General features: G+C 45.2%; 1 protein-coding gene across 1 annotated transcript in view; it reads left to right on the top strand.

The window, feature by feature from the left end:
- ARHGAP39 (Rho GTPase activating protein 39) overlaps nucleotides 1-23334 on the top strand; it is an 840128-nt gene extending 816794 nt beyond the window's left edge. The window contains exons 9-10 of the mRNA XM_086966339.1: nucleotides 14608-14777; nucleotides 22508-23334. Of these exons, the coding sequence (XP_086822465.1) occupies nucleotides 14608-14777; nucleotides 22508-22702 (365 nt within the window). The 3' untranslated portion in view covers nucleotides 22703-23334. The remainder of the gene's footprint in view (nucleotides 1-14607; nucleotides 14778-22507) is intronic.
- Nucleotides 23335-24762: the final 1428 nt, after the last annotated feature.

Below are 24762 nucleotides of genomic sequence, written 5' to 3'. Positions count from 1 at the left end.
TGGCATACACAGGATCATACGTATGTCCTTTGTCCAGCCGGACAGGATTTTAATAATTACAATATTTTGAAATAGCTCATAGAATCAACATAAAATAACATAACAAGTGGGCACGACCCGTGACCCACGGTGAACAAGACAAAACAAGAAGGGAGGGTTTTGGCAAAAGCGCACAAGGCGGTCTGTACTTGTATTCAGTTTGACAGACTTGATTCTATTTTAACACACCCATTGTAAGAGGCATTGTATGACATTAGTTAGTACATATGGTGCTCATTGGTCGACGACGCTTTGATGCCACAACTTAAATACAGGACATCATCATCAGGACAAAAGTGTTAGTCATGTTTGGCTTAAGATTGTTTCAACATTTGCCTGTATTGGAAGGATGCGTTCTCCTGTGTGGAGCAACGTCTAGGATCGGGATCAGCCGCGTAGCTAGGGGGGGGCGGGGGGGGCGGTCCGCCCCAGGCGGCACCATTTTGGAGGCGGCAGTGAAGTGCAAGCACACCTGCTTGCAGACAAACACACAGCGCCGGCGGTATGTCCCAGCCAGGGCCGTCAATCCTGTAGAGCGCGAAAGCGCTACCAATGACGGCCCTGGGTATCTGTTTGGCCAGCCCCCGCACTGTAGCAGTGGCGCAGACTAGTGCGTGCGCAGTGCGCTCTCTTGAATTGACTGTTGGTGCTTGCATGCACTGGGCCTGGCCTGCCATCTGTGCCGCCTCGAGAGTCGAGAGAGACACTGACGGCCAAATTAAGGTAAAGCGAAAATTAATTCCATTTGAATTTTTATCCAGCAACCCACTTGCCGAATTGATCATTACGTAACGTTTGTTCTTATGAAAACCACCGCAATGTTGTAAAACTGTAATTGCCGAGGCTTCTCTTGTAAACGGCGCATTAGGGCTGAAGGTTGTGATATTGGCACTAACTAAATGCATTATATTCACCTTGTCTGAACTAAATCTCATCTAGCTGATGTAAAGTGCTTGGCATACCATCGGAATGCAATTACATATGTAAGCGCTAAATGTGCAGGAGGCCACGCTACTGGCTACTAGTATGGGAACGTTAAAATAACTTAGAAGGCAGAGCAGGAGGTCAGTGCGTTACTTAAAAGAGCGCCGAAATAAGGAGCGAATGAAGCAAAGGGCAGCAAGGAGCTGGAGAGGGCTGCGCGCGGGCGGGATGCTGCATGAGGGGCTACAGATGCATATGCGGCTGACAGGAAACTAGGCACGCACGGGCGTCTGAAGGAGGGGGCAAGGAGGGGCGCTTGCCCCCCCCTGGATCGCCGGTCCGTCCGGTGCGGGGATGACCTGGAGAGATTGATTTTTTTAACAAGGTGACTAAAGGTATTTACTGCACCAGCCCATGTGAGCACTGTGCCACTCGCAGTAAAAGGTAGTGGATTCTAAACAGGGTGCAGCTGACAGCACCCGAGCCTGTACCTCCTGAGACCCCTTTCTTTACTCCTGCATCTAATCTTTATACACAAGACCGCTTTCTTCCCTTGCGCTGGTTGGGGGATGCTGCAGTGATGTCAGACCACATGCGTGTGATGCTAAGCTTGGCTGTGGAGAGATTGCCCTTTTTTCTTATTAGGAAAAGGCTCAATCACATCTGGGATTGGACAGCACAACCGTCGACCACTGGTGCTCGGTGAGCTGACTAGTCCAGCTGCTCTTTGTGCGGACAGCAGCATCTCATAACCGTCAACCAGTGATGTAAGGAGAGGTGCATCGAAGAACACAAAGTCAGTCCAGACAATAGAGTTGAGACGTCATTGGAGGTGAGGTCGACGATTAGGGAAACTAAATGGGAGGCCTTGGAAGGTTAACAACAAACCAAAGACAAGATCACCATGTTGTCAAGAATCTATGGTAATGTAATCGGAGATGACAGTTGACAGTTGAGCTGTAACTCTCAGAATCTGAGAGACAATCACAGTGACTGCAGAAACACAGTGACGACAACAGGGAAAGAAGCTAAGCAGAACACTTGTAATATCAAGTTGCTGCCATGTCCTTCAGTCATGTTTCACTCCCAGTTTTAAATCACTTCGCACACTGGGCATTTAAACTCAAATTATTAAATAGAAAAATAAGAAAAACTACAAATCCCAGAGTGCAATGAAAATTGCTTAAAAAGCTAGAACTAGCTGATAATGTCACACACGGTAAGGGGACAGTTGGCATCTAAACAGTGTATAACAGAAAGCTTTGCACAGTATGTGAAACAACAGCACCAAATATATATGGGCATGAATATTGCATAGTAAAGATGGAGGAAAGGGTGCTATGGAAGGATATATGGACTAAAAGAAGAGCGAGATGCAATATGAACAAGAGAACGCAGGAAAGCTTGAGGAGTGTGCAAGGACAAGATAGAGAAGTTGAGATATTAAAGCGAGAGGGGGATGAAGATAAGGGGGAAAGGGTAAAAGTAGAGAAAGAGAAGATTAAGGCAAGAGAAAAAACATACATACATAAAGGAAAAGGACTAGCAATTAAGACAGGAAGATAATGTGAATTAATGGATGAGAAGGATGGGGAAGCTAGTAGGAAAGAGAAAGGAGTGTGCTAAGAATGTTCTAGTCTGTAAAACAAAAGTATGGTCCGAGCCTCTGGAGCTTTGTCTTGTGATTGACTAGTTCAGGGATTGTTTTAGGAACAGATGAAAATGGAGACATTTCTGACCAATGAGAAAAGTGGTCAATCTAGAAAAGAATTCACAGATGGAATTACTTTCACCAGAAAGAAAGCATGGTCGAGAAAATATCACAAGTGGAATCCTCATTTTATGCTGTGTTTTTGACTCGGTCTGTAGTGCCAGGAACCCAGCTGTTTAGCATCGCTGCTCCAAACTTTCACTGTACTCCCCACCTCTGTCTGACTTTTAGCAGACTCAGACGTAGGAGTAAAGAGCACAGGGGTTGCTATAGTACTGGTGACAGGCTCCCTGCTGCAGCTTTGCTCTGCCTGTCAATAGCCTATAGAATCCAAGTCATTGCGGCGTCCTGAAGTTGTGACATGCCAATGTAAGCATCATGTGCGTCTGATGTTGCAGAAGCTTTCAAAGCCCTTCTAGAACATTACGATTTAGAAAAGGGCGTTATTGTAACAAATAATCTCTTTATACTCCATGATACAACTCCACATACAGTAAAGTGTCACTCAAAGTCAATGAAGTGTCACACATAAAATCATGGCAATTGTGAAATGTCACACATAACCAATCTCAAAACCTGGCAGCTATGGATCGTGCCGCGCAGAGGATGGATGATGTTAAAATGATGCCCTCCCCTGAAAGATTTTCTGCGGACGCCCATGAAACTAGGCTTGTGGCCTCCGCTTATAGCGATATATTTTGGTAGCTAATGTATGGAATTATCCCTGACAATCCACCAGTCACAGGGCTGTTTATAACCATGCCGCCACAAGCTGAAGACACAGAAAGTAAATCTTTATTTGTCTTTCTTGTGACTGTGAATGGCGAGGAGTAAAATAGTCCCCTGTGACTGATATTTTGTCATCAGAAACTGAATCTTTCATGCATGCTCTATCACTAACTCACACCCCCTACTCCTTTATTGGAAAGGTTTTAAAGAAACATGACCTAGGTCTCGATGTACTAGCGCGTTTTGCACTCACAGGGCTTTGGTGAACAAAACTAGAGCCAATCCAAGTGCATGACCCACCCAGTGTCATTATGTACTGATAACAGGGGTCACAAATGGATTTGCACTTCGCAATGCCCGTTTTGCAACTGCTTGCGGTTTGCAAGAAAAAACGGTGTATAAACATGCCGCCCCACTTCCTTGTGACTCAGAAGGTTATATAGCAATGGTTGCTGCCCCCATTTGCAGTCACAAAGCATTGAAAGGATACCACCCGCATAATTGGTGGTATACATTTGCAAAGTGGAAGCTGTCCTTGAGAGACAGTTTCCACTTTGGGAAAGTGGCCTGAGGGCATTGAGGGAAGCATACATCAGTGCAGCCTGCTGCATGCTCCCCTGAAGTTCATTGACCTCATATATAATACTTTTGAGCCAGAGGCTTTCAGTTAGCTCTCCTTATCCTTTGGTCTGCTGTAGTGTCATTCAAACAGCCAATGCGTCCTTCTAGTTTAATGTTTTTTTTCATTTTACTATTGTTTCCCTTTGTGAGGTGGGTAGATCCCCACATTGCTGCACAGCTGCTCATGTGTATATTTGTATTTATATCTGCACATTGCCCTCTTGCCTCATTATTTTTTCTGTTGTTTTTGGAACATTTTATTACAAAAGTATACACAGGCAGCTAAATTAAAATGAATTTTAGAAATAAGTAAGTAAGCAGCATACTTTGCAACCGGTAATGATATAGGGGTTCTACAGGAGCATAATATAAGCAAAAGCACGAGCTCAGCCTCATAAGACAATATAGTAAAGAAATTAAAGATAGCAACATAAGTAAAAGAAGATAGATGGATATGGTGATTCAATCATGATTTGTTGTTGGACTTTGATATATGATGCATAGGGGTAGTATGTGATTGTAGGCTCGTTGATGGAATCTAAAGTCCCTAGGTGGACAGGAGTGGGAACTTAGTAAGTAATAAAGGGTGAGATGGCATTGCACTAGTATTTGCGTATTGTTTAGTAGATGTGGGAAAGTGCCTTATTTTAGATCGTTCCTAAATCTTGGGTATTCTAAAAAGTTGTAAATTAATCTAGGAAACATGTCTCATGGTATTAGCTGCTTGGAGTGAGAAGGGTGTCATTTCCCCTCTTGTGGAAAGGGGAGGTGTCTAGATACTGACTCTAGGTTTTGGTCAGGGACATTCATGTCTCATGTAAGCTCAGTAGGTAATTTTGTGGACTATGCCAAGCCCTTCGAAGAAAATCCTCTGAGAAACTGGGGGCTATTGGAGGTGCGACATACGTTACTAAGCTCTGTGGCTGTAAGATGTAGAAGAAGCCTTACTGCTGCCTTTTGTACACGCTGGGTTTTGTACTTGAGTAACAGAGCAAGGCCAACATACAGTCCACTGGATTCTTCTATTTCTGTCACTATGCTGGGTAATATGTGGCGATCTTAATCCTGGAAATTTATGTAAGGTTTATATTTAGTAGGGTCTTGAGGAAGAATATAAAGGTTTCTTTCCATATTGTTTTGACGTGTTAACGTGTGAGATGAATAGCTGGGTGGAGATGAGGATGGATGGAGAGAAGAGTGAGTGTGAGCGTAGCTAGGTGGGGTTGGTCTGCCCAAGGCGGCACTATTTTGGGGACGGGGCTGTCTAGACCTGGACCGTGTCATGTATGTGTATGTAACTTGCATGATCGAGGTAACTATTAGCGGCGATACTACGTGTCTCTCGGACCTCTTTCAGGTGCTCGACGTCCTTTCTCCCGAGCACCCTCCCAGGGGGGCTTTTCCCGAGCACCCTCCCAGGGGGGCGGCAATCTGAAGGATAGCCCCGGGCGCCACAAGCTCTAGCTACGCCCCTGCTCGGGATGGGATGTAACAGCCTTCGTTGTGGTCAGGGGGCCGATTGCGAAGTATTATCCGGCCGTTCGCGTTGTGGCTGTCACAGTGGGGTACTAGCGGGAATCGTTAATGGTTGGCCGTTCATAGATTGACATGGCGGGGCTCTGGCAGATAGTGTTTCCTAAGTGCTTTGGTAGCCGGTCGCTCGATGGCAGGCACGGCGGGGTTCTGGCGCAGTGACTGCACCCGCCCAAGTGGACGTCTGGCGGGGGGGGTCTATGGGACCCCTTCTGCAGAGTGCTGCTGTCAGGAGGTGCACTAACACTGCGCCACCTTTTAAATGGCCCCCGAGGGCTGCTTTGACTCTGTGCCTGTGCCTGTAATATGGCGTGGGCGCCAAGTCAAAGGAATCCCCTCATTTGCATAGGGCACTCCCCTATGCAAATGAGGGAACACCCTCTGTTGATTGCGCGGGCGCTTTAAGTGCGCCAGGGCTATCGGTAATATAGATGGGGACGCACAAGCGTCTGCGCCCCCTTCTCCTATGCCAAAGTACCCCGGGGGTGCGCACAGCGGGCGCAAGTGCCTGTTGTGCACCCGGGGCACCTATTGAAATACGGCCCCTGGTGCACAACATACAGGACAGTCAAATGCCACCTGGGGCCTATTACACATGACTGCGCCAGCGCTAATTGTCGCTGTGCACCAGAGTATGTCTGTGTTTATGTGCGTTTGCATCTCTGTGCTAATACAGTATGTGCACAGAAGCAAATGCTCATAAAGACAGAGTTCAAAGTCTGCGCCAACATCACGGTGCACTACAGGCCGATCCTCTGTAATGCCGTCGGGCCTGGCGCACAGCGACAACTGGCGCCAGCGCAGTCATCTGTAATACACAGTGCTTTTAATGGGCCGGTACCGAGTACCGCACTTCTTAGAATTATCGCACTGAGTACCGGCACTTCTCCACTGCCCTGGAGAGTACCGGTACTCATGAAATGGTCGGCTCATTGGCTGTGCTTCTTTCTCGCCGATCTGAGCCCCAGCTGAGCTATTCCGCAGGGCTCATTTGAATAATGTCCGGTGCTCACCCTCACCCTGTGATGTGTTTGATGGAGCAGGGTCCATTCAGGCCCTGTGCTGTCAATCAAATTGCAAAAACAAAGGTTGTGATTGCGCTCCTTTAGGTATAAATAAGCGCAATGCTTGAAGTGGTTCCTGTCCTTATGTTTAGGGTGCCAGTGGGTATTCCTTGCTGAATTCGACCCACAGTTCGCGTCTTACTTGGTTTCCATTCACAGTTATTGTACATTAGAGACAGTGGCTCACATTTACATTTTCTATTTTTTGTTTCCTTTCAATTCTTTGTCACATTACACGTTCTTTTATTCCATGTAATTGACACCCCGTCCCGGCATTGTGACGTCTTCTATTTTAGGTGAAGCGGAGTTCACTTGATTAACTTGATTAACTTCTGGGTTGCACCGGGTTCTCATTCACTTGAATACTGATCTATGAAGTTCAGTATCACAATTAGTTTATACACACTTTGGTATCAAGCGCTTGGATTATTAAAAAGAGTGATCTTCTTGATTTTGGAATCGGGGTTTGTGCTAAAGCAATGTGAAAATGTGTGCTAAGCAGAATGTGAAGTCAACTTTAGTGCTGCATAGCCACAAGTTGATTTAAATGAAATTTCTAATGGAATTAAATACCAATTGACCAAAACTATTATTGAAAGAATTATTGTTAAAAAAGCAGCAGCGGAGTGCCGGGAGGGTGCGATTTTCCTCCTGGGAGAATGTCCTCTTTACGCTGTCAATCACATTCTCACTATCCTGTGCATTTGTGCATACACAGGCATCATGGCAGTCTCCTGGCAGGGGCAATCAGGCTACGGCCAGTCCGGACCTGGTGGCAATTAACAAAGCCATGGTAGGTGAAGAGTATTACAAGGTTTTATCATACCCGAGTCTTTTGTGTGTCTGCTTACGTTTGTGTGTTTGCCTGTATTTGTATGCCTGTTTTTGTTAGAGAAAAGTGAAAGAGAGAGAGAATCAAGACACTCAGGAGGTATTTTAAAGAAAATGTGTGGCACTTTGTTTGTACATGTCTGATAGGCGACAAAAATTCATAAATAACATAAAAGGGAGGGTTATGGGTTGATGGGTGAGTGGATGAGTGAGTGAGTGGGTGGATGGATGAGTGAGCAAGGGTGGATCTATAGATGGATGGGTAGATGAATAGATGGATACATGAGTGAAAGCATGCATGGGTGAAAGAGGGTGGATGATTGGATAAAATGGTGGATAGGTGAAAGATTGGATGGATGAATGAAGGGTAGAGAGGATGGGTGAAAGGGTGGGTGATGGATGAGTGAAAGGAGGGATTGAGTGAAAGGGTGGATGGAATAAAGGAGTGAAAGGGTTGATTGCTGGATGAGGGAAAGGGTGGGTACAGAGATGGATGAGTGAATGGATGAATGGATAGGTTTGGAGGTGGATAGGTTTAGATATAAAGGGTGAATAGATCGAATAGTGAAATACTGAATGATTGATGAAAGACTGATTAGACAATAGAATGTAAAGGTTAAATGGTGGACATCAGCAGGTGTAAATGGTAGAGTGAAAGGATGAATGGATAGATCTATGGAAGAGACAAGAGATATCTTCTGAGGAGGGTCATGATGAGTTGTTACACTTGCTTGGTGCCATAAGCGCTTTGGTGCAATGTGGGGGTATTTTCAGTCTCTTCCTACTCGCGTGCTAAAAAAATATATAGTATTGTGCCAAACAGCAATTAACAGTATTACATTACAACGGTGCAACTATTGAAAAAAAAAATGAAATGTTACCATATTATCGCATTTTTTTTCCATTTTGTGTAATGAGTTAAACTGCTTTGTTTATATAAACATATTTCTCGTGTGTTTTGGTATGGGCTGCAAGTAATATAGAAGTTGTTAAGTTTCATCAAGTCTTGCCCTTAGCCTCGCCCCCTCATTACACCTCTAGCTCATTTTAATGAGTACCTGCACTTATTTTTTTCCATTTAAAGCACTAGTAATACAGCCCCTGCTCGGATGGGTTTTGACAACAATATGTACAATATGACCCTTGTGAGTACGGTCAAAGGTCACCTAATTAGGCAGATGTTGATATGGGCTTGCTGTCGGAATGCCCAGGTCTGTGCCTTTAATGTCTAGAATTTACAGCGCAGTGCAAAGTCAGCTGGCCGGGTAGTGTTTGCTAAATACGTGGAGCTGCGCAGGTCTATTCCTTATATAATTATAGGTGTGTCCGACTAAAGATGGTGGATGCCCCACTCTCGACCATCCAAGTCATCTGTGGGAGGGAAGCCAGGCTAAGGTTGGAGAGCAGTAAGCGGAGCTGGTCTGCGTTGCGCTGCTGGGATTTAAGGTGGGTTGTTTGAGTGACAGGAGCCTTGGAAAAGCGTCCTCGTGGCCTCTTATGGTAACATAACATGCACATTAAATGAAAAGCCCCCGCCGGCCTCCAGCCTGTGCCAAGCGCACGGATGCTTACGAGGCAGAAAGTGAAGAGGCGCGCGGGCGGGCGGGCGGACAGCTGGTGGGCCGCAGGCCTTCTCGGCAGAGTTATGGCCCTTTCTTGTCTCCGTACATCCCCGTCTCCGCGACTCTAATTGAAGCGGGCCTCTGTGGCGCGGCTCATCTGCATAATGAATGATGAGGCTGACTCGATGACACAGACGAGGGAACAAATGATGCTTAGTGTTCGACTGCGGTGTTTACCATCGTGGCCGCCCACCACATGTCTAAATATCAATAAACGGAAGCATGACGTAGGCTTCCCAGGCACAGCAAAGCCTCCCACCCAGAGCAAGGCTCCGGAGTGCCGAATGGATTGGCTTTATGTATGTTGGACACATGGCGTGAAAACAATCCACCAGCATAGATTATAGGCTGGTGTAAAATGTTCATTACGCTTCTTAATGTTCAGGATGCGCACGATTTCGCATTGGGCGCCGTATGCGAAACGGACGGTGTATGCCTGACATTTCGCGTCAAATGCAGACTTTGCGGCATTTCGATGTAAACATTTTTTTTCTTTTTTTACAGACGGGCACTGCTGCAAGCAGAAAGCCGAGCTTCTCGAGTGAGACAGATTTCACAAATGAATGTCCGGCACGAGGCATTTGCTGCTGGGACCAGTACCCGTGCCGTTATCTCGGGTGACTTTTGAACACGAGCCCTTGCTTTCAATGCTCACCCGAAATTGTGCGTTTCGTGTAATTTATGGCACAAAGGGCTACAATGTTGCCCTATGTGTTCCATTACTGATTACTTTTACAATGCACTCCACACACTGTATTGTTTCTCTGTTTACACTCTCGTTGGTGAAGTGCTTTCAGATCAGCTTTATTTATTTATTTAGAAAGTTTTATATAGCGCGAACAAGGAAGACCCTTGCGGGTAAGAGTCTTCATTGCATTTCCTGATTTTATCAGTTGCATGAAATAAGTATATATAAGTTACCAAACTTACCACTGGCGTCTACTTGTGATGGGGAAGAGGAGCACATTATTTGCAACTGTGGAAACATTGGGACCAGGGTGCCAAAAATGTACCTCCCCTTGAGACAACAAAGGGATGATTGTGTCATACATGACACGGAACTACTTGGCAGATATGTATTTGAGAGGGATAAGCATTGGAGTCCTCAGAGGTACTCTTTTTTTGTCTGCCTCGCGCATACTTGACATGTAACTACCCTGCGGCTGGTTTACAGAAATGTAGTTCTTGTGAAATTCCACTGCTTCCTACTTTTCTTGTACTTATTTCATTCCATACACACCCTCCCGTTGTCTGTATTGCCTTCCTCCCCACCCAATGAAACGGGAACAAAACATATGACACAGTCATGCTGGTCGCATCATAGCGCTTTGTTCTATGACCATCCGTTCCCTCCCACGGGATAAAAACCCGTATCCCAGGCACCGAGGACAGGAAGGAGTCCTTTCATGAAGGCTGAGTGTCTGGCAGTGATGAAGATGAAGGGTCCCAGAGCTACCATCATGGAGCATGTTCATGTCATCTGTATGCTTGCAGCGTAGGGACTCCAGAGACCCCCGTGGTAGGGGTAGCACAGGTCATCTATACGAGTACAGCCTAGGGATGTGGTTGGCACTGTATTGTTGGGGTAGCACATGTCATCTCGAGGTCTACAGAAAGGGCCTTGGGCAACACCACATGGTAGGGATAGCACATGTCATCTGTATGCCTAGGGACTCAAACTACACCGCATGATACATGTCCTCTTTCTGTCTACAGCCTAGGCCCTCAGGTGGCACCGCATGGTAGGGATAGCACATGTCATCTGTATGTCTGCAGCTAGGGACATGGTACAATGCATCACAGTAGGGCTAGCACATGTCATCTGCATTTCTACAGCCTAGGGAATCCAGGGACACCGCATGTTAGGGATAGCACATGCCATCTGCATGTCTACAGCTTTGGGACTCCTGCAATCAAGGATTTGTAAAAGGCAGTAAATCACCCGTGAGGGTCTCAAAGTGCAGGAGTTGCTAACGGCTTCATGGCGGCGATCTGTTCTTTCTAACAGCCAGGTCTTGAGTCCTTTCCTGAATTGTTGGAGTGATGAGGTGGTCTTGAGGTGCAGCAAGGTTTCCAAGCTTTGGCCGCCAGGTGTGAGGAATGCCCACTGCTGTTGCTTCGGTAGATCTGGGGTGGTGTCTGTGAGGAAGAGGCAGGTGTCTGGTCGGTTGGTGGAAGGTCATGCGTTTGTCGATGTTAGCTGGTTCTTCTTTGTTCGGTGCTTTGTATGCGTGGGGCCACATCTTGAACTGGCATCTATTCTGGATCAGGAGCCAGGGTAGCTCCTTGAGGTGGGGTGTGATGTTGGTTTGTCTGAGGGAGTCGAGGACGAGGCTGGCTGCTGAGTTTTGTATGATCTGTAGAATCTTCAGGAGGAGTGCGATGATTCCAATGTAGAGCGTGTTCCCGTAGTCCAGCCTGCTGGTGACAAGGGCCTGCGTGAGGGTCCTCCTGGTGTTGACTGGTAGCCACATGAAGATCTTGCGGAACATGCGTAAGGTATGGAAGCAGGGGGATGAGACACCGCTTACCTGTTTTTTCATGGATAGCTTGCTGTACAAGATGATGCAGAGGTTGCGGGCAGGATCTGTCAGAGCAGGGGATGGGTCAAGTTCTGCACGCCACCATGAGTCGTTCCATGGGGAAGTTTTGATCCCGAAGATGATGACTTATGTCTTGTCTGTGTTGAGTGTGAGACAGTTGTCCTTCATCCAGTCGGCGACGTCATCATACATCTATGAAAGTTGGCTCTGGTGGTGGAGTTGTCTTCTGACAGGGAGAAGATGAGCTGGGTGTAGTTGGTGTAGGAGATGATGTTGAGTTCATGTGAACAATGCTGGCTAGGGGGGGTCATGTACATGTTGAAAAGGGTGAGGCTGAGGAACAATTCTTGGGGGACGCCACAGATCTTCTTGGGGTCCGAGGTGAACGGTGGGAAACTGATTCTCTGGGTTCGTCTGGTGAGGTATGAGGCGATCAATTTGAGGGCATCTCTTTAGATTCCGATGTGGTGGAGTCTGGTGATCAAGATGTGATGGAAGACGGTGTCAAGGGCAGCTGACAGGTCCAGGAGGATGAAGGCTTTAATGTAGCAGTGGTCCAGGAGGGTCCTGAAGTCATATGTGGCTGCAATCAGGGCTGTCTCTGTCCTGTGGTTGGCTCGGAATTCGGATTTAGAGGGGCCCATGAGGTTATTGTTTTCCAGGTGTTCGGTGAGTTGCTGGTTGATTGCCTTCAAGAACCTTCGCTGGAAATGGGAGCAAGGAGAAGGGTCCGTAGTTCTTCGGTCCTGCTGGGTCGGCAGATAATTTCTTAAGGAGGTGCCTCATTTGATCATTTTTCCAGTGCTCAGGAAAGGAGGCTGAGGTGATGCAGGTTTTCAGGATTTTCTTGAGCTCGTCTCCAATTGTCTTGCTCCAGAGGATGAAGACGTGGTGGAGACAGGGGTCATTTGGTGCTCTCGAGTGCACACAGTTCATGGAGATTGTGGCTTAAGTTGTGAGAGGCTGAGCAGGTGTTCAGGGGTTGTCTTTGTGGGTGTGAGCCGGCTGATGCTGTCAGGGGTGGTGGGTCGAGGTTTGAAGTTTTCGTAAATGGCTGAGATCTTGTTGTGGAATAAGTCCACCAGGGTGTCACACACGCAGGGATGGAGAACTCCTTCACGATGGCAAAGAGCTTGCTTGCTGCTGTTTATGCTAGTTTCTAGAAGGTCTGCCAGGGCGTTCTTATTTGTTTCTTTCAGAAAATGGTGGAACTGGTTGAGTGCTGTCTTGAAGGTGGTATGGTCTCCTGCCGCTTTGAATCAGGTGCGTCACTTCCTTTATAGTTCCCAACAGTTGCATTTGGTGGATGTCAGAAACGCAGTGAACCAGCTGGCTTTTCCGTCAGGTCTTTTGAATTTGGCAGGCTTGGCAAGAGGGATTGTGTCAGTACATTGAGTGTTCCACTGGCAGAAGTTCTTCGCAGCCTGTTCTGGTTTACATGTTGTGTCTGGGAAGTGGGGGATGAGAGCCTTTTTCCACTGGTCTTCTGATATATTTTTCCAGTTTCTGCGCTTGGAGCTGGTGGCCATGGTGCCAGTAGGTCCTGAGATGGTGAAGTGGATGTTGTATTGTGCGGACCGGGTGAGCAGTGGGACGTGGCTGTACTCGTTTTAGTCGCTGGATGTGAAAATGGGGTTGAGCGTGTCTCCTGCAATGTGGATGGGTTGGTGACAAGTTGCTTGAGGCCGATGTTGCTCATGCATTCCAGGAGGTCAGTTGTTTTGGTGTAGCTGGGGTCTTTGAGGTGGATTTTAAGATCCTCAAAGAAGATGTAGTGCATGGAGTCGATGGCGATCGGGCGATGAGGTCAGGCATGTTGTTGCAGAAACTGGGGTGTGGTTCTGGTGGTCTGTAGTAGAGGCTGCCTCTAATGGTATTTTTTCCATCTGTATGGAGGTGGAAGGTGAGATGCTCCATAATATCAGGGTCAAGATGTCTGAGGAGGTCGTGCAGCAGATGGTGTTCTTGTAGATGATGGCATGTGAGGTACTCAATCTTCAACATAGCTTATTTGTATATAGCTCTTTATCTGCTTAGTGTGCTTTTTCACAGTGCTGTAAAGAACAGGTGTTATTACTGCGAAACTCAGCCCTTCTTTAATTCAAACCTTTCTACTACAGGTTACACATTGGTTTCACAGCACACACTTAAAGAGGTCATTCAGTGAAAACAAAAGCACCCAGTTCTTCTTACTGAAACTCCTTTTACTAACATTCACCAAACTTAAGGGTTCTGAATGTCCCTTTGTTGACGTGTGGTGGCGTTTTACAACATATCACTAGGGCTACCGGGATTATGCAATTCTGCTTCGTTTTCTGCATATTTGTGGATTTGCTGCATTTACCACATAATCCATCATCTGCTGCTTAATATGCAGATCTGAACAAAAAGGAATGTTTAGTGTCTTGCTCAAGTGGATCAAAAGTTACTAAAACTCAGCAACATGTGTTGCTGCACTGTGGAAGGCCCTTCACAAAGTTTGACGGGTCACGTTTCAGTCTCTTGTTTATTTTTTGTGTGTTAAAGTGATACTAATGAGATGAAACATTTGTCCATTGACTGAATAAAATAACAACATAATAAGTAATACTATCATAAAATGTGCACATTAAGTTACATATATTGTCTTTTCTTGCTGCATCATATAGTTAACTATGTGCTTAATTCCAGTGTCGCTGCATTTCACCCCCTTTCACATACTCTTGTTACCTTACTATCTCTGTGAATAGTAAGAAAATGGTGAACATAAAAGAAAGATATTCGGCTAAAGACAAGTAAAATGTATTCATGCTTGACCTAGTATTTTAGTGATTGAATTAATGGTAGTCCTGTTGTTTCTCTGTCTCTTTTATGTCTGTTTGAATTCTTCAAGCTGTATATTTTGAGTAGAGAACAATGTATCCTTATAGCTAGAGTGCTGTTGAGACTAATGTCCCATCACCTCTGTACTCAGGTTGACATCAGTCCATTTCTCTTCTGCCTCCCTTTAGCGTCGCTGCTCAAGCTGTGGTACCGAGAGCTGGAGGAGCCGCTGATACCCCACGAGTTCTACGAAGAGTGCATCACCCACTACGAGGACCCAGAGGCGGCCATCGCCGTCGTCCACTCACTGCCCAAGATCAACAAAATGGTGCTCTGTTACCTCATCCGCTTCCTGCAGGTGAGTCCGACTGCAGCTTGCGACTCAGTACGTGGCAGAAGATGTGGCCTTACATTCCATGATTCTCATCTAGCCAGACTTTTGTAGGAGGATTGCACATGTGGTCTTTAACTGTATAGCCCACTGGTATATTCCATCTCCACAACATTCTAGATGGCATACCTTGTGCAGAATACGCCAGAATATTACTGAGCCCTTTGCAGGAGACAAAGAAAAGAAACCACTGATACTGCACTGCTGCATGAGTTGGCCGATGCAGTGTGTAGGGTTGTGTGTCTGTGTGTGAGTCTGTGTGAGCTTTCCTTTGTCCTGGGAGACATTTGTGCTATTGCTTCACATGCCTTTCCTTCACAAATCCCCTTTGAGCTGGCCCAGGCACCAATTGTGTTGAGTTGAGAAGAGTTCATTGTGTCCTTCCTAGAATTTTTACTGGAGAATTTCCTTCTGCTCTCCCTGCCCTGATTCCCTGGTCCAGCGATAGGAACATACCTGTTTGCGCCTTCAAGAGTGTGGTTCTGCTCTCAATGCACCTTTTTCCAAAACCCCTTAAATTACCTGGATTTCACAGGTACAACACCTCAGTGTAAGTGATGTTAGTGTTGTGCTGGTGTTCCCTAAAGAGATTGGACTGGTAGGACATGTCTGAGAGACATGGGAGTAGCCACCCTTCCTCCCAGATAGAAGCCTTCCCTCTAGACTTCCATCTCCACCTTCCTGCCAAATCTCGGACGCAAGCAGAATTTGGTGCGCTTTTGTTTAAAAACTATTGGCATTGAGGGCTCAGAGCTCCTGACCCAGAATTACCCTCCCATTCCATAGAGAGCAGGCAGGGCCTGTTGAGACAGCATAACAGTCCAGTACTGCAAAGTGGCTTTCCAAGGCTGTCCTCTTGGGCAAAAAGTATACAATTACTTAACACAGTTTACATCATCTGCGCAGCCAAAAGATACAGAGAGTCAGAATGTCAAGATCCAAATCCAGTTTATATAAATAAGAGCACATTTTTATTAAGATTATGAAGTAACATTGGAAAAAAGGTTTAATATTCATTACTCATAAATTCCAGAAATAAAGATTGAAGTTAGCAAAGTGTTTAACAAAATAGCTGTGGCTATTGGGGTCCTCTAATTTTTTTCTAAAAGAGGGTGCAATTTAGCTAAAATGCAGGGTTAAATGGCGCAGGGACTATCGGATGCTTAAGTTGACCATCCAGAGTTAGCTGTTAGTCAAGCAGTAGGCCCAAACATTAGGCTGTATGGAAAAGGACTTGTGACTCACAAATCCGAGGAGATTTGTGGCCTTCCTCCAATTTTAGCTGTTGCTGCACTGCAGCCCACTAATGCCAGCTCGTCCTTAAGAGACCGCCCGCTCTCATTCATTAAATGCAGAACTTCTCTGAAAAATGATGGATTATCTATCATGGATAATAATCAGATCCAATTTGTTGTCCTTACCTGTTCCACAAATGGGGAACACCGTCAGAGTGTCGTCTGAAAGCCCCTCAGGCCACCGACTTGTCATGGAACTGTTTCGCGTCCATGTTGCAGAGTACCAGTGACAGAGACGGGAACCTTGGAAAGGTCTAGGAGAAAATTCCACAGGAGGTGGCATGGCCATCTCGCGTTGGACCACTATTGACCTCTGAGCCCAAAACAACATGAAGTAACCAAGTGTTGCTTCAGATTTCTTAGCTACCTCTTGCTACCTGTCAATCAGGATCCCCACTTCGATCATGTCAGGGGGGATGAAGAGTTGCAGCTGCACCAGGGTGCTGCATGTCTGTTTCTCCATTTCCATCACCCATAAAGTTACACCCTCTAGGGGCACATCATCACTTAAACCGAATTGTTAATATTGTAGTAGTCTGTGGCCCTGTACTTCATATTGTTTTCTTTTTTTGGGGGGCGGAAATGTATTTTTCCTTTTTTTTTTCAGTTGAAAGAACATAAAAAGCAGACACTGTAGTCATGGCTGTCAATAACAAAACAATTACATGCATCAGATTTCATAAACAGCGGGAGACAGTTATTAATAAAGCAAAATCATCAATGGGGTAGGGGAACGGAAAGAAAAAAAAGACAGCAAGAATTCATGGAACAATACCAACATAATACCAAACATCTTGAATATGATGGACACACAAGCTACTTTAGCCATTCCTCGACCGGGGCCCAAATCTTGCAGCCCAGCATCCGCCTCCGCCTACCCTTTAGTGAGAATACTGAGAACTCCAGGTTGTAAATCGCAAGTCACCGGGCTCTCCAGTTAGTGAATGTAGGTGCATCGGGGCATAACCATTGCGAGGTAATACATAGCTGAATCATTGACATGGCTATGAACAAGAACGCGGATACATACCACGTATTACTAGCCCCTACTGCACCTTCATAACCGATCATCACCATGTCCGGGGAGAGTGAACACTGGATATTAAGAGTAGAGTTGATGAAACGCTCAACATCAACCAGAAATTCACGCAGATTCGGGCAAGAATAAAACATCTGAATAGAGTCCGATGCGTGCAGCTCACACCTTGCACGATCGCCCTTCCTGCCACCCCATTTTGCTACTTTTGCAGGCGTATAATAAAGATCAAACATTGCCATGTAACTTTGGGACCGGAGGCTACCAGAGATTAAGACGTCACTGGCTAAATCCAATGCAGGCCTCAAATCAACCCTCGTCTTCCCAAATTTGCCCTCCCACTTAAGATTTTGTGCCTCCAGATCGTCCGGAAGGCCGGACAACAAATGTTGATACACTGTATCTATTCTGGCTTGCTTTTGAATCAGTTCACATATACTTGAAGTTGATATGATACCTGCAGAGTGTCTACTTTTTCAAGGCCTTTCTTCAACGCTGAGGCCTATAATTGAGCTGAAATATTTTTGAGTCTGCCAGATCTATTCATGGGTTTTTAGCTGGAGGTTTAACCAGAAATGTTTCGTATAAACAGGAACTCGTTGTCCTTCAGCAGGAGTATTCACAACCTTAACAAAAGCGCCTGATAATGTCTGAGCACATTCCTTTACCAGGAGGGAAGGAGTAGGTTACCAGTGAATGGTGGATGTCACCTGGAGCCTTTGACGCTAGATGGACGTTTTTTCCCTTATATTGTCCTTCATCACTAACAAAGGGATGGACGTTCCCTGTTATCTGCTTTGACTCTGCCTAAACCTTGGCAGGAATCCTTTGGCTTGCACCCTCCATTTTTCAGCTGATTGTTTATTAGTACAATAGCTGATACTGTGTAATGTACAAAAAGACATCCTGGGGCTCCCACACTGCTACCCTGGATCTTTTCCTTGTCTACCTTGTTCCGGCACTGGCCGCTTCCACCAGTTCTGAGGAACAGCGCTTAGTGACCTGCTCAATCTCCTGCCACCACTCGAGACTTACTGCGTTTGTATATGGTTATGACCTGTTACTTTCAACTGTTGACATTTTGCAGCTTGGCTTTCATCTCCCTCAGTGCTTCTGAGTAACATTTCTTTGATTTTTGCCATTTCCTCTACATGGGATTCCTTGTGTTGCAACTTCCATGTGAATTACCATGAGGGAGGAAGAGCACATCTCCATTGACTGACCCAGGCAGAGCCAGGGACCACACCAAGTTTCCCAGATGTAGTCTCCAAGCCTTGTGAACAGATGTGAGGGTTTTCGGCTTAGATTCTAAAAGCTTTTTGATGGAGAATACAACACTAATCACTGCATGACACTGCCCCTTCACTTCAGTTTCCAAGATGATTGATTCCAGTTAAGTCTGTGGGGCTTCACAGGCTGACTGTTGATAGTTTCAGACCCTTGGCTGCCAGATGTCTGTGGAGCAGCCATCATTTAAGATCCTCCTGTCAATTCTTTGCCTCAAGACTTTCCTCCGCACCTTTTCCTTTCGTGTAACCTCTACTTGATGTGCCGCCCTTCACATCCTCTTTCTCTTCGTGAAACAGCTCCACAAGACTGGGCAGTGGGCGGTCTGTGAACTGAACTGAATATTGTGTTTGTGGTTCCTGCTGAACGGCTTCCATTGGGACATGTTATGCTTTTTGTTTTTCAATAACCTATGCTTTCTTTTTTCTTAAAAAAATACAAAGGTCACCCCGTGTCCCCATTTCTGTGGATTTTTAAAAAAAATGTATTAATCTCTCTCTAATTTGGGTTTTGACACCTTGATGAGGTGCCTTCTGGGTAGTGACTTCGAAGTATGCCCAGCATTAAGACCACATACCACAGACATGTCTACTCAAGAGGACCCTCAGGTCTTCATATTGTGTCCTTCAAATGTCTGATCGCATTGATGTGGTTACAGTCGACAGGCTTGCCTTCATGCGCAATCCCCGTGCAAAATGTTGGTGCCACCTTTGCATTAGCGCTCATGTTATTAACAATTACTGAGTTTTGTGTAATATCTTCTAGACCATAGCCTTACTTTTCGAATGTTTTTGCAATCAGGTCTGCAAACCTATGTAGATTTGTGTAGGCAGCTGGGTATTACAGCAGGAAAAGAGCTTCTCACCACAGTAGTAATCTAGTTCCTAATAAGAATGAGATGATAGTGTAGTAATTGAGGCCGAAGCAGGGTATAAATACTATAAGTATTTCTTAATCTACATGGTCGTGGAGCAGGCGAATGCAGCTCCACCAGGTTCAGCAGATAGACCTAACTGTTACATTACAGGTATCTTAGTTACCCAAAGCTCCAAAGGTGACATCATGGATAACACATCATAGATACATAACACATTAACATGAAAGGAATATTTGAAAACTAATACACATTACTACATACCTTCCTTTGTTCCTGAACAAAACAACCAAAAGAATAAAAGTTAACGATAACGAGCAGGTAGGATACGAGGTCTAACGCTCCTTCTCATAAAATGGGAAGGCGCAGGACCTTGATGAATAACATCATCAGAAGTAACACATTTCCAAAGAGATTCAGAACCAGGGCCTTGATGAATAACATCATCAGAAGTAACACATTTCCTATGAGATTCAGAACCAGAATTCAACATCTCATCAGACATGTGAACACTGGAAGAATCAGAGCACTGGAGAACTTTTGAAACCTTAGATAAATTCCACCATTGTCCACCTTTGACTTGAACAGCATTTTCATAAATCTTAATTACCCGAAGGGGTTTTCCAAATTTGCTTTCCCCTTTCTTGGCATAAACAGGAGACTTAATTTTGACAAAATCACCCACATTAAGATAAGACAATTTTACATCATTTTTGGAGTCAAACCAATTCTTCTGTTTAAACTGAGTGTCAGACATGTTTTCCTTGACAATAGACATTCAATTATCAACACTGGTGTCAGACTTAATACATTTTGACATCCAACCTGGTTTAAACACTGTATTGACCTTTCTACCTCTCATGAGAACAAAAGGTGCAACCTTAGTTGACGAATGTGGTGTCGTCCTATAGGACCAAATCATATCATTGAGAGCGTTTACTACATCATGATGTCCCGCTCTGACCAATTTAACACAATCACCAACCACACGATTCATTCTTTCTACTAAACCATTACTCTGGGGATGGTACAAATAACTCCTAACCTGTTTGATACCTGAAGATTGTAGAAAAAGCTGAAATTCTTTGCTTACAAATTGTTTTCCGTTGTCAGACACCACAATCTCCGGAAAGCCTTCCCTCAAAAATCGTTCACTGAGGAAATCAATAATTGATTTTGTATTTGCTTCCTTGACAAGTTTTATCTCAGGCCATTTAGAAGCATAATCATAAGGACAAGAATGTACTTGTTCTGTCCATATAGAATATCAATTCCTACTTTCACCCAAGGTCCATCCGAACACTCAATAGGTGAAAGAGGAGGGATAGATAACTTCAGAGTCCTACAAACACAACATTCTCGAATCATATCCTCTACATCGGAATCCATGGACGGCCACCAGAAGGCATCTCGGATACGACGTTTAGTTAAAGTGGCACCTAGATGTCCTTCGTGATCTTTCTTCAAAATGTAAACTCTGGGAGAAGAAGGAGAGACTACATTTTCTACTCTCCTTTACAAACCATCTTCTAGGGATAACTCACTTTCAATCTTGCAAAAAGGTAGTAACAAAGGAGATAGAACCTTTTCACGAGGCCAGCCCACCTAAACCAGCTCGCAAACATCAGAAAGAATAGAATCAGCTAGAAAAGCGGATCTCCATTCCTCTTCAGAACAGGACTCTTAAGGATGCAACACAAGACCTAGTTAATAAATCACTCAGTAAAAGCCCCACACCAATTTAGTAAAATAGAAAGGCACTTTATAATTAAAATAAGACCAAAATAATACAAGTTGCTTCGAATAAATAGAATTTCAATATAATGGTTCCACTTTGCACTTTAAACTCAGCTCAGCAGGGGCCGTCAATTAACGTCCCTGCACTTTACCAACAAGTACGCACCAGTGACTTCCTCTCCCTGGAGAACACAGCCTCCTTCAGAGTACCAGTTCACAATGAGTAGAATTTGTCTTTGTCATTTGCTTCTGAGAAGAATGAATACTCTTAAATCCCACTCCACTGTCACCCCAGTTCCAACTGATTACTGGTCAGTCCCATTTGAAGAATTTATTTTCTGTTGTTTTCGTCCTTGCGGCCCCCAGGAGATTAGCTTTCCAGATTCTTCTGAGAATCACATAAAGCTCTCCGGGCTGTGGTTGGTAATGCCCTTTCTCGTGCACCAAGTCCAGCAGGTTCTTCATTAACATTCTACCCCACCACCCCCCCAATATTGGCCACGCGCTATGTGGGTTTGCAATCTTTGCACCATGTGAAGATTCCAGGTCTGTTCTGCTGCTCAATCAATCAATCAGTAGATTGGTAGAGCACTACTTGTCACCCGTGAGGGTATACAGACGCTGAAGGGATGCCAGGCCAGTTAATCTGAGCATGAGTCTGAGAATGACCCCACACTGACACTCCACCCTTACCCCCCCCCCCCCTGCGATCACCACAGGGTCCTCACTCATGGTCAGATCTATCTAAGGTGGCTGGACAGACATAAGCTTTTAAAACCTCAAAACATTTCCCACCCCTAATAGCTAAGACAAGATTCCCAGTAAAGGCTATTTTACATTCAAAATCTATTCTAGTTAAAAAAAACACTGGTATCACCCAAACTGGTTTGTTGACCTATAGAAAAACATGCCTAAGCTGCACTTCTCATGGTGCTCTGCAATCATATCCCTGAACATACTCTGTAGAGATGTCTCCCATCCCAAGTTCTATCCTACAGACCCCTTGAGGTCATTCAGAGGGAAGACCCAGCGCCTGTGCTCAGACCTTGGTACAAAAAACACGATCAGGTTGTACACCTGCCGCTGAGAAGTTAAACACATACAAGCAATATGAAACTACTCATCTGGTGAGCTTTTCAAGTTCTTCACATGTTTTAAGGGAAACACACGCACCAGTTGGTGATTTCTCAACACGCATTCTAAATACCAGTAGTGCTGTTGAAAGAAACAGGCGTGGTAAAAAGTGCAGTGTGTCGCATTATGTAGTTATAGGGATGTTTTTCCAACACATGTTCTATTGAAGAACAAGCAAGGGAAGTGTTTTTTGACATTTACGAGCAGTATGTGTGTCATGATAATTTATATTACGTGAATAGGAAAGAGGAGGGTTGTGAAAACGCAGCTACAACTCCCCGATTGATTGATTTCCTTATAACATCTAACTCTTTGTTATCTCCCTTGAACCCAGGTGTTTGTGCAACCCTCCAACGTGGCAGTCACGAAGATGGACGTGAACAACCTGGCCATGGTCATGGCTCCGAACTGCCTGCGCTGCCAGTCTGACGACCCGCGCATCATCTTCGAGAACACCAGGAAAGAAATGTCTTTCATCCGGGTCCTGATCCAGAATTTGGACACCAGCTTCCTGAAAGCAGCTCTATAGCCTAGCGGATGGTACATAGAAAGAACAAACAAGAAAATGGAGGATTGAACAGTGAATGCCAATCACTAGCAAGACTCAAAGGGAACGCGACCAAGGGAAGTGACCTTACAGCTGTTTGTAGAGCATCTCGTCCTCTGTCCGTGCCGCGTCACTGCCCTGCAACTTTTGTCTCTGACGCCACCACAGTCGCCACCTGCCTTTTCCTTTTGTAAAGTAAACGGTGGATCCAACGGTGATGTGAAATGTACAGAGTCCTTCGCTTGCGGCATGAAGGACAGTAGCCATCTCAGAAACTTCACTGCCATCCCCTCCACCTCCAGACAGACAGGGGGTCATATGTCCAGATGTACTACCAAGCCATTGCAAGATGAAAATGAGCAAGGGTTCTTCAGGGCATGGCTGGTGTAGAAAAAAAGTTATCCTGTAAAAAATGTGAAGACCACTAAAGAAAAAAAAAGGATGGACGTCTCAGAGACCCCGACAATTTTATGTATTTGTAAAAACAAAAAAGAACAATGAGATTTATTATTAACAGTATCAAATGTCATGCTACTGAGCAACTGTATTGGACTACAGGGAAGGTTGCGTTTGTCTCAAAATTGAAATGAATATAATCTCTGAAAGTGAGTCATAGGAAGCTCCTTCTTGAGTATAAATATGGTACGTTAGCAGTACAGGAGCTGTTACCTGCTCCATGTATCGTACACTGTGGATCGTCTTTAATCAAGGACCGGGATGCTGCTGGAAGTCAGTAGTCCACCAGGCAGCCTGTATTTTCTCAAAGCAAAGGGGAAAGGGTTACATAATTACCAAGGTGTCCAGCAGGGGGCGTTTCTTTAGGTGCAGGGTGAGTTTGCTTGCTCTGCTTGCCCATGGATAGCTCGATAGGTTCGGATCTACTGTGCTCACATACTAAAAATACCCCACATCACCTGAAAACAAAGGTAGATTGTTGTAATGCATGATAGTCATTAGCGCATGGTTACCAGCACACAACCAGGAACTGCTGCCTGTTACCAGGAGCAGATCTCCCATCCTACCCAACCAACATGCTGCTGTGTATAGCTTAGAAGAGCTGTCTATCAGGGCTATTATCACTTGTTAGTTAACATGTGTGTCCTACTCCAACGCCTTAATCAGCGATTCAAAACTGGGGGGGTCTCTCAAGGGGGCGTGGCCAATATAATTAAGGGTGTGGCTTAAAACACATAAGCTAAAAGTTTGCGCTTACCATAGTGCAGCCGCGGCCCGTGGAGGGAGTTCTGTGAGACTGAAAGGCGGGGCGGTGGAGGGGAGGGGTAGAGTGGGGGGTGCTAAACACCGGAATATGGATAATGTGAGATAGGTAAACAATTTAATAAATAAAAGGAATTTCGTAGCGTGCCCTGCATCGCATTTTGAGATGCAGGGCGCTCAATGAAATTCGCTTTATTTATTACATTGTTTACTTACCTCACATTATCCATATTCCGGTGTTAAGCACCCCCACCCTGCCCCTCCCCCGCCTTTCTGCCCAACGGAACTCCCTCCACGGGACGCGGCTGGCATAGTGTACCGCCCGACTGGTATTTTGTTGTTTGTCTTTGCATCCAGATATATGATACAACAAGTAACATCATACTTACAACAAGTCAGGACTATTGGCCCTGTCAATGGTTGTTAGTTGCATATGATAAATAAGCTTGTATATAATATTGAAAAAGCTTCCACTTAAAGCCCTCGTGACACCACGACAATGTTGCTGCTCCTGAGTTTCAAAAAGAGAAGGGAAATCCAGAGAGAAAATGACTCTCTTTAAAAGATTTCCCTTCCCCCTATAACGCTCGAAAAAAAGCGGACCTCCTGTGCAAGGGCACAAAACTGAGCCCGATAGAGACCCGTTTCGAGGCCTCCTTAAAAAAAAACTGGTGCTCAGAACCGGAGAAACCCGGACCACTTAAAGCCCTGCCCTTAATGAGTTCTTCCCCAGCATTGCTTCCTCCTTTGAAATCATTCTCCTTAACTGTGTCAGGCGATATTTGCCCCTACATGGAATGATACCAAGTAACTCCCATTGACCT

Source organism: Lissotriton vulgaris, chromosome 4_1 (assembly GCF_964263255.1).
Source record: "Lissotriton vulgaris chromosome 4_1, aLisVul1.2, whole genome shotgun sequence".
Lineage (NCBI taxonomy): Eukaryota > Metazoa > Chordata > Amphibia > Caudata > Salamandridae > Lissotriton > Lissotriton vulgaris.
Note: the sequence above shows the minus strand (reverse complement) of the source record. Positions and strands in the feature narration are given on the sequence as shown.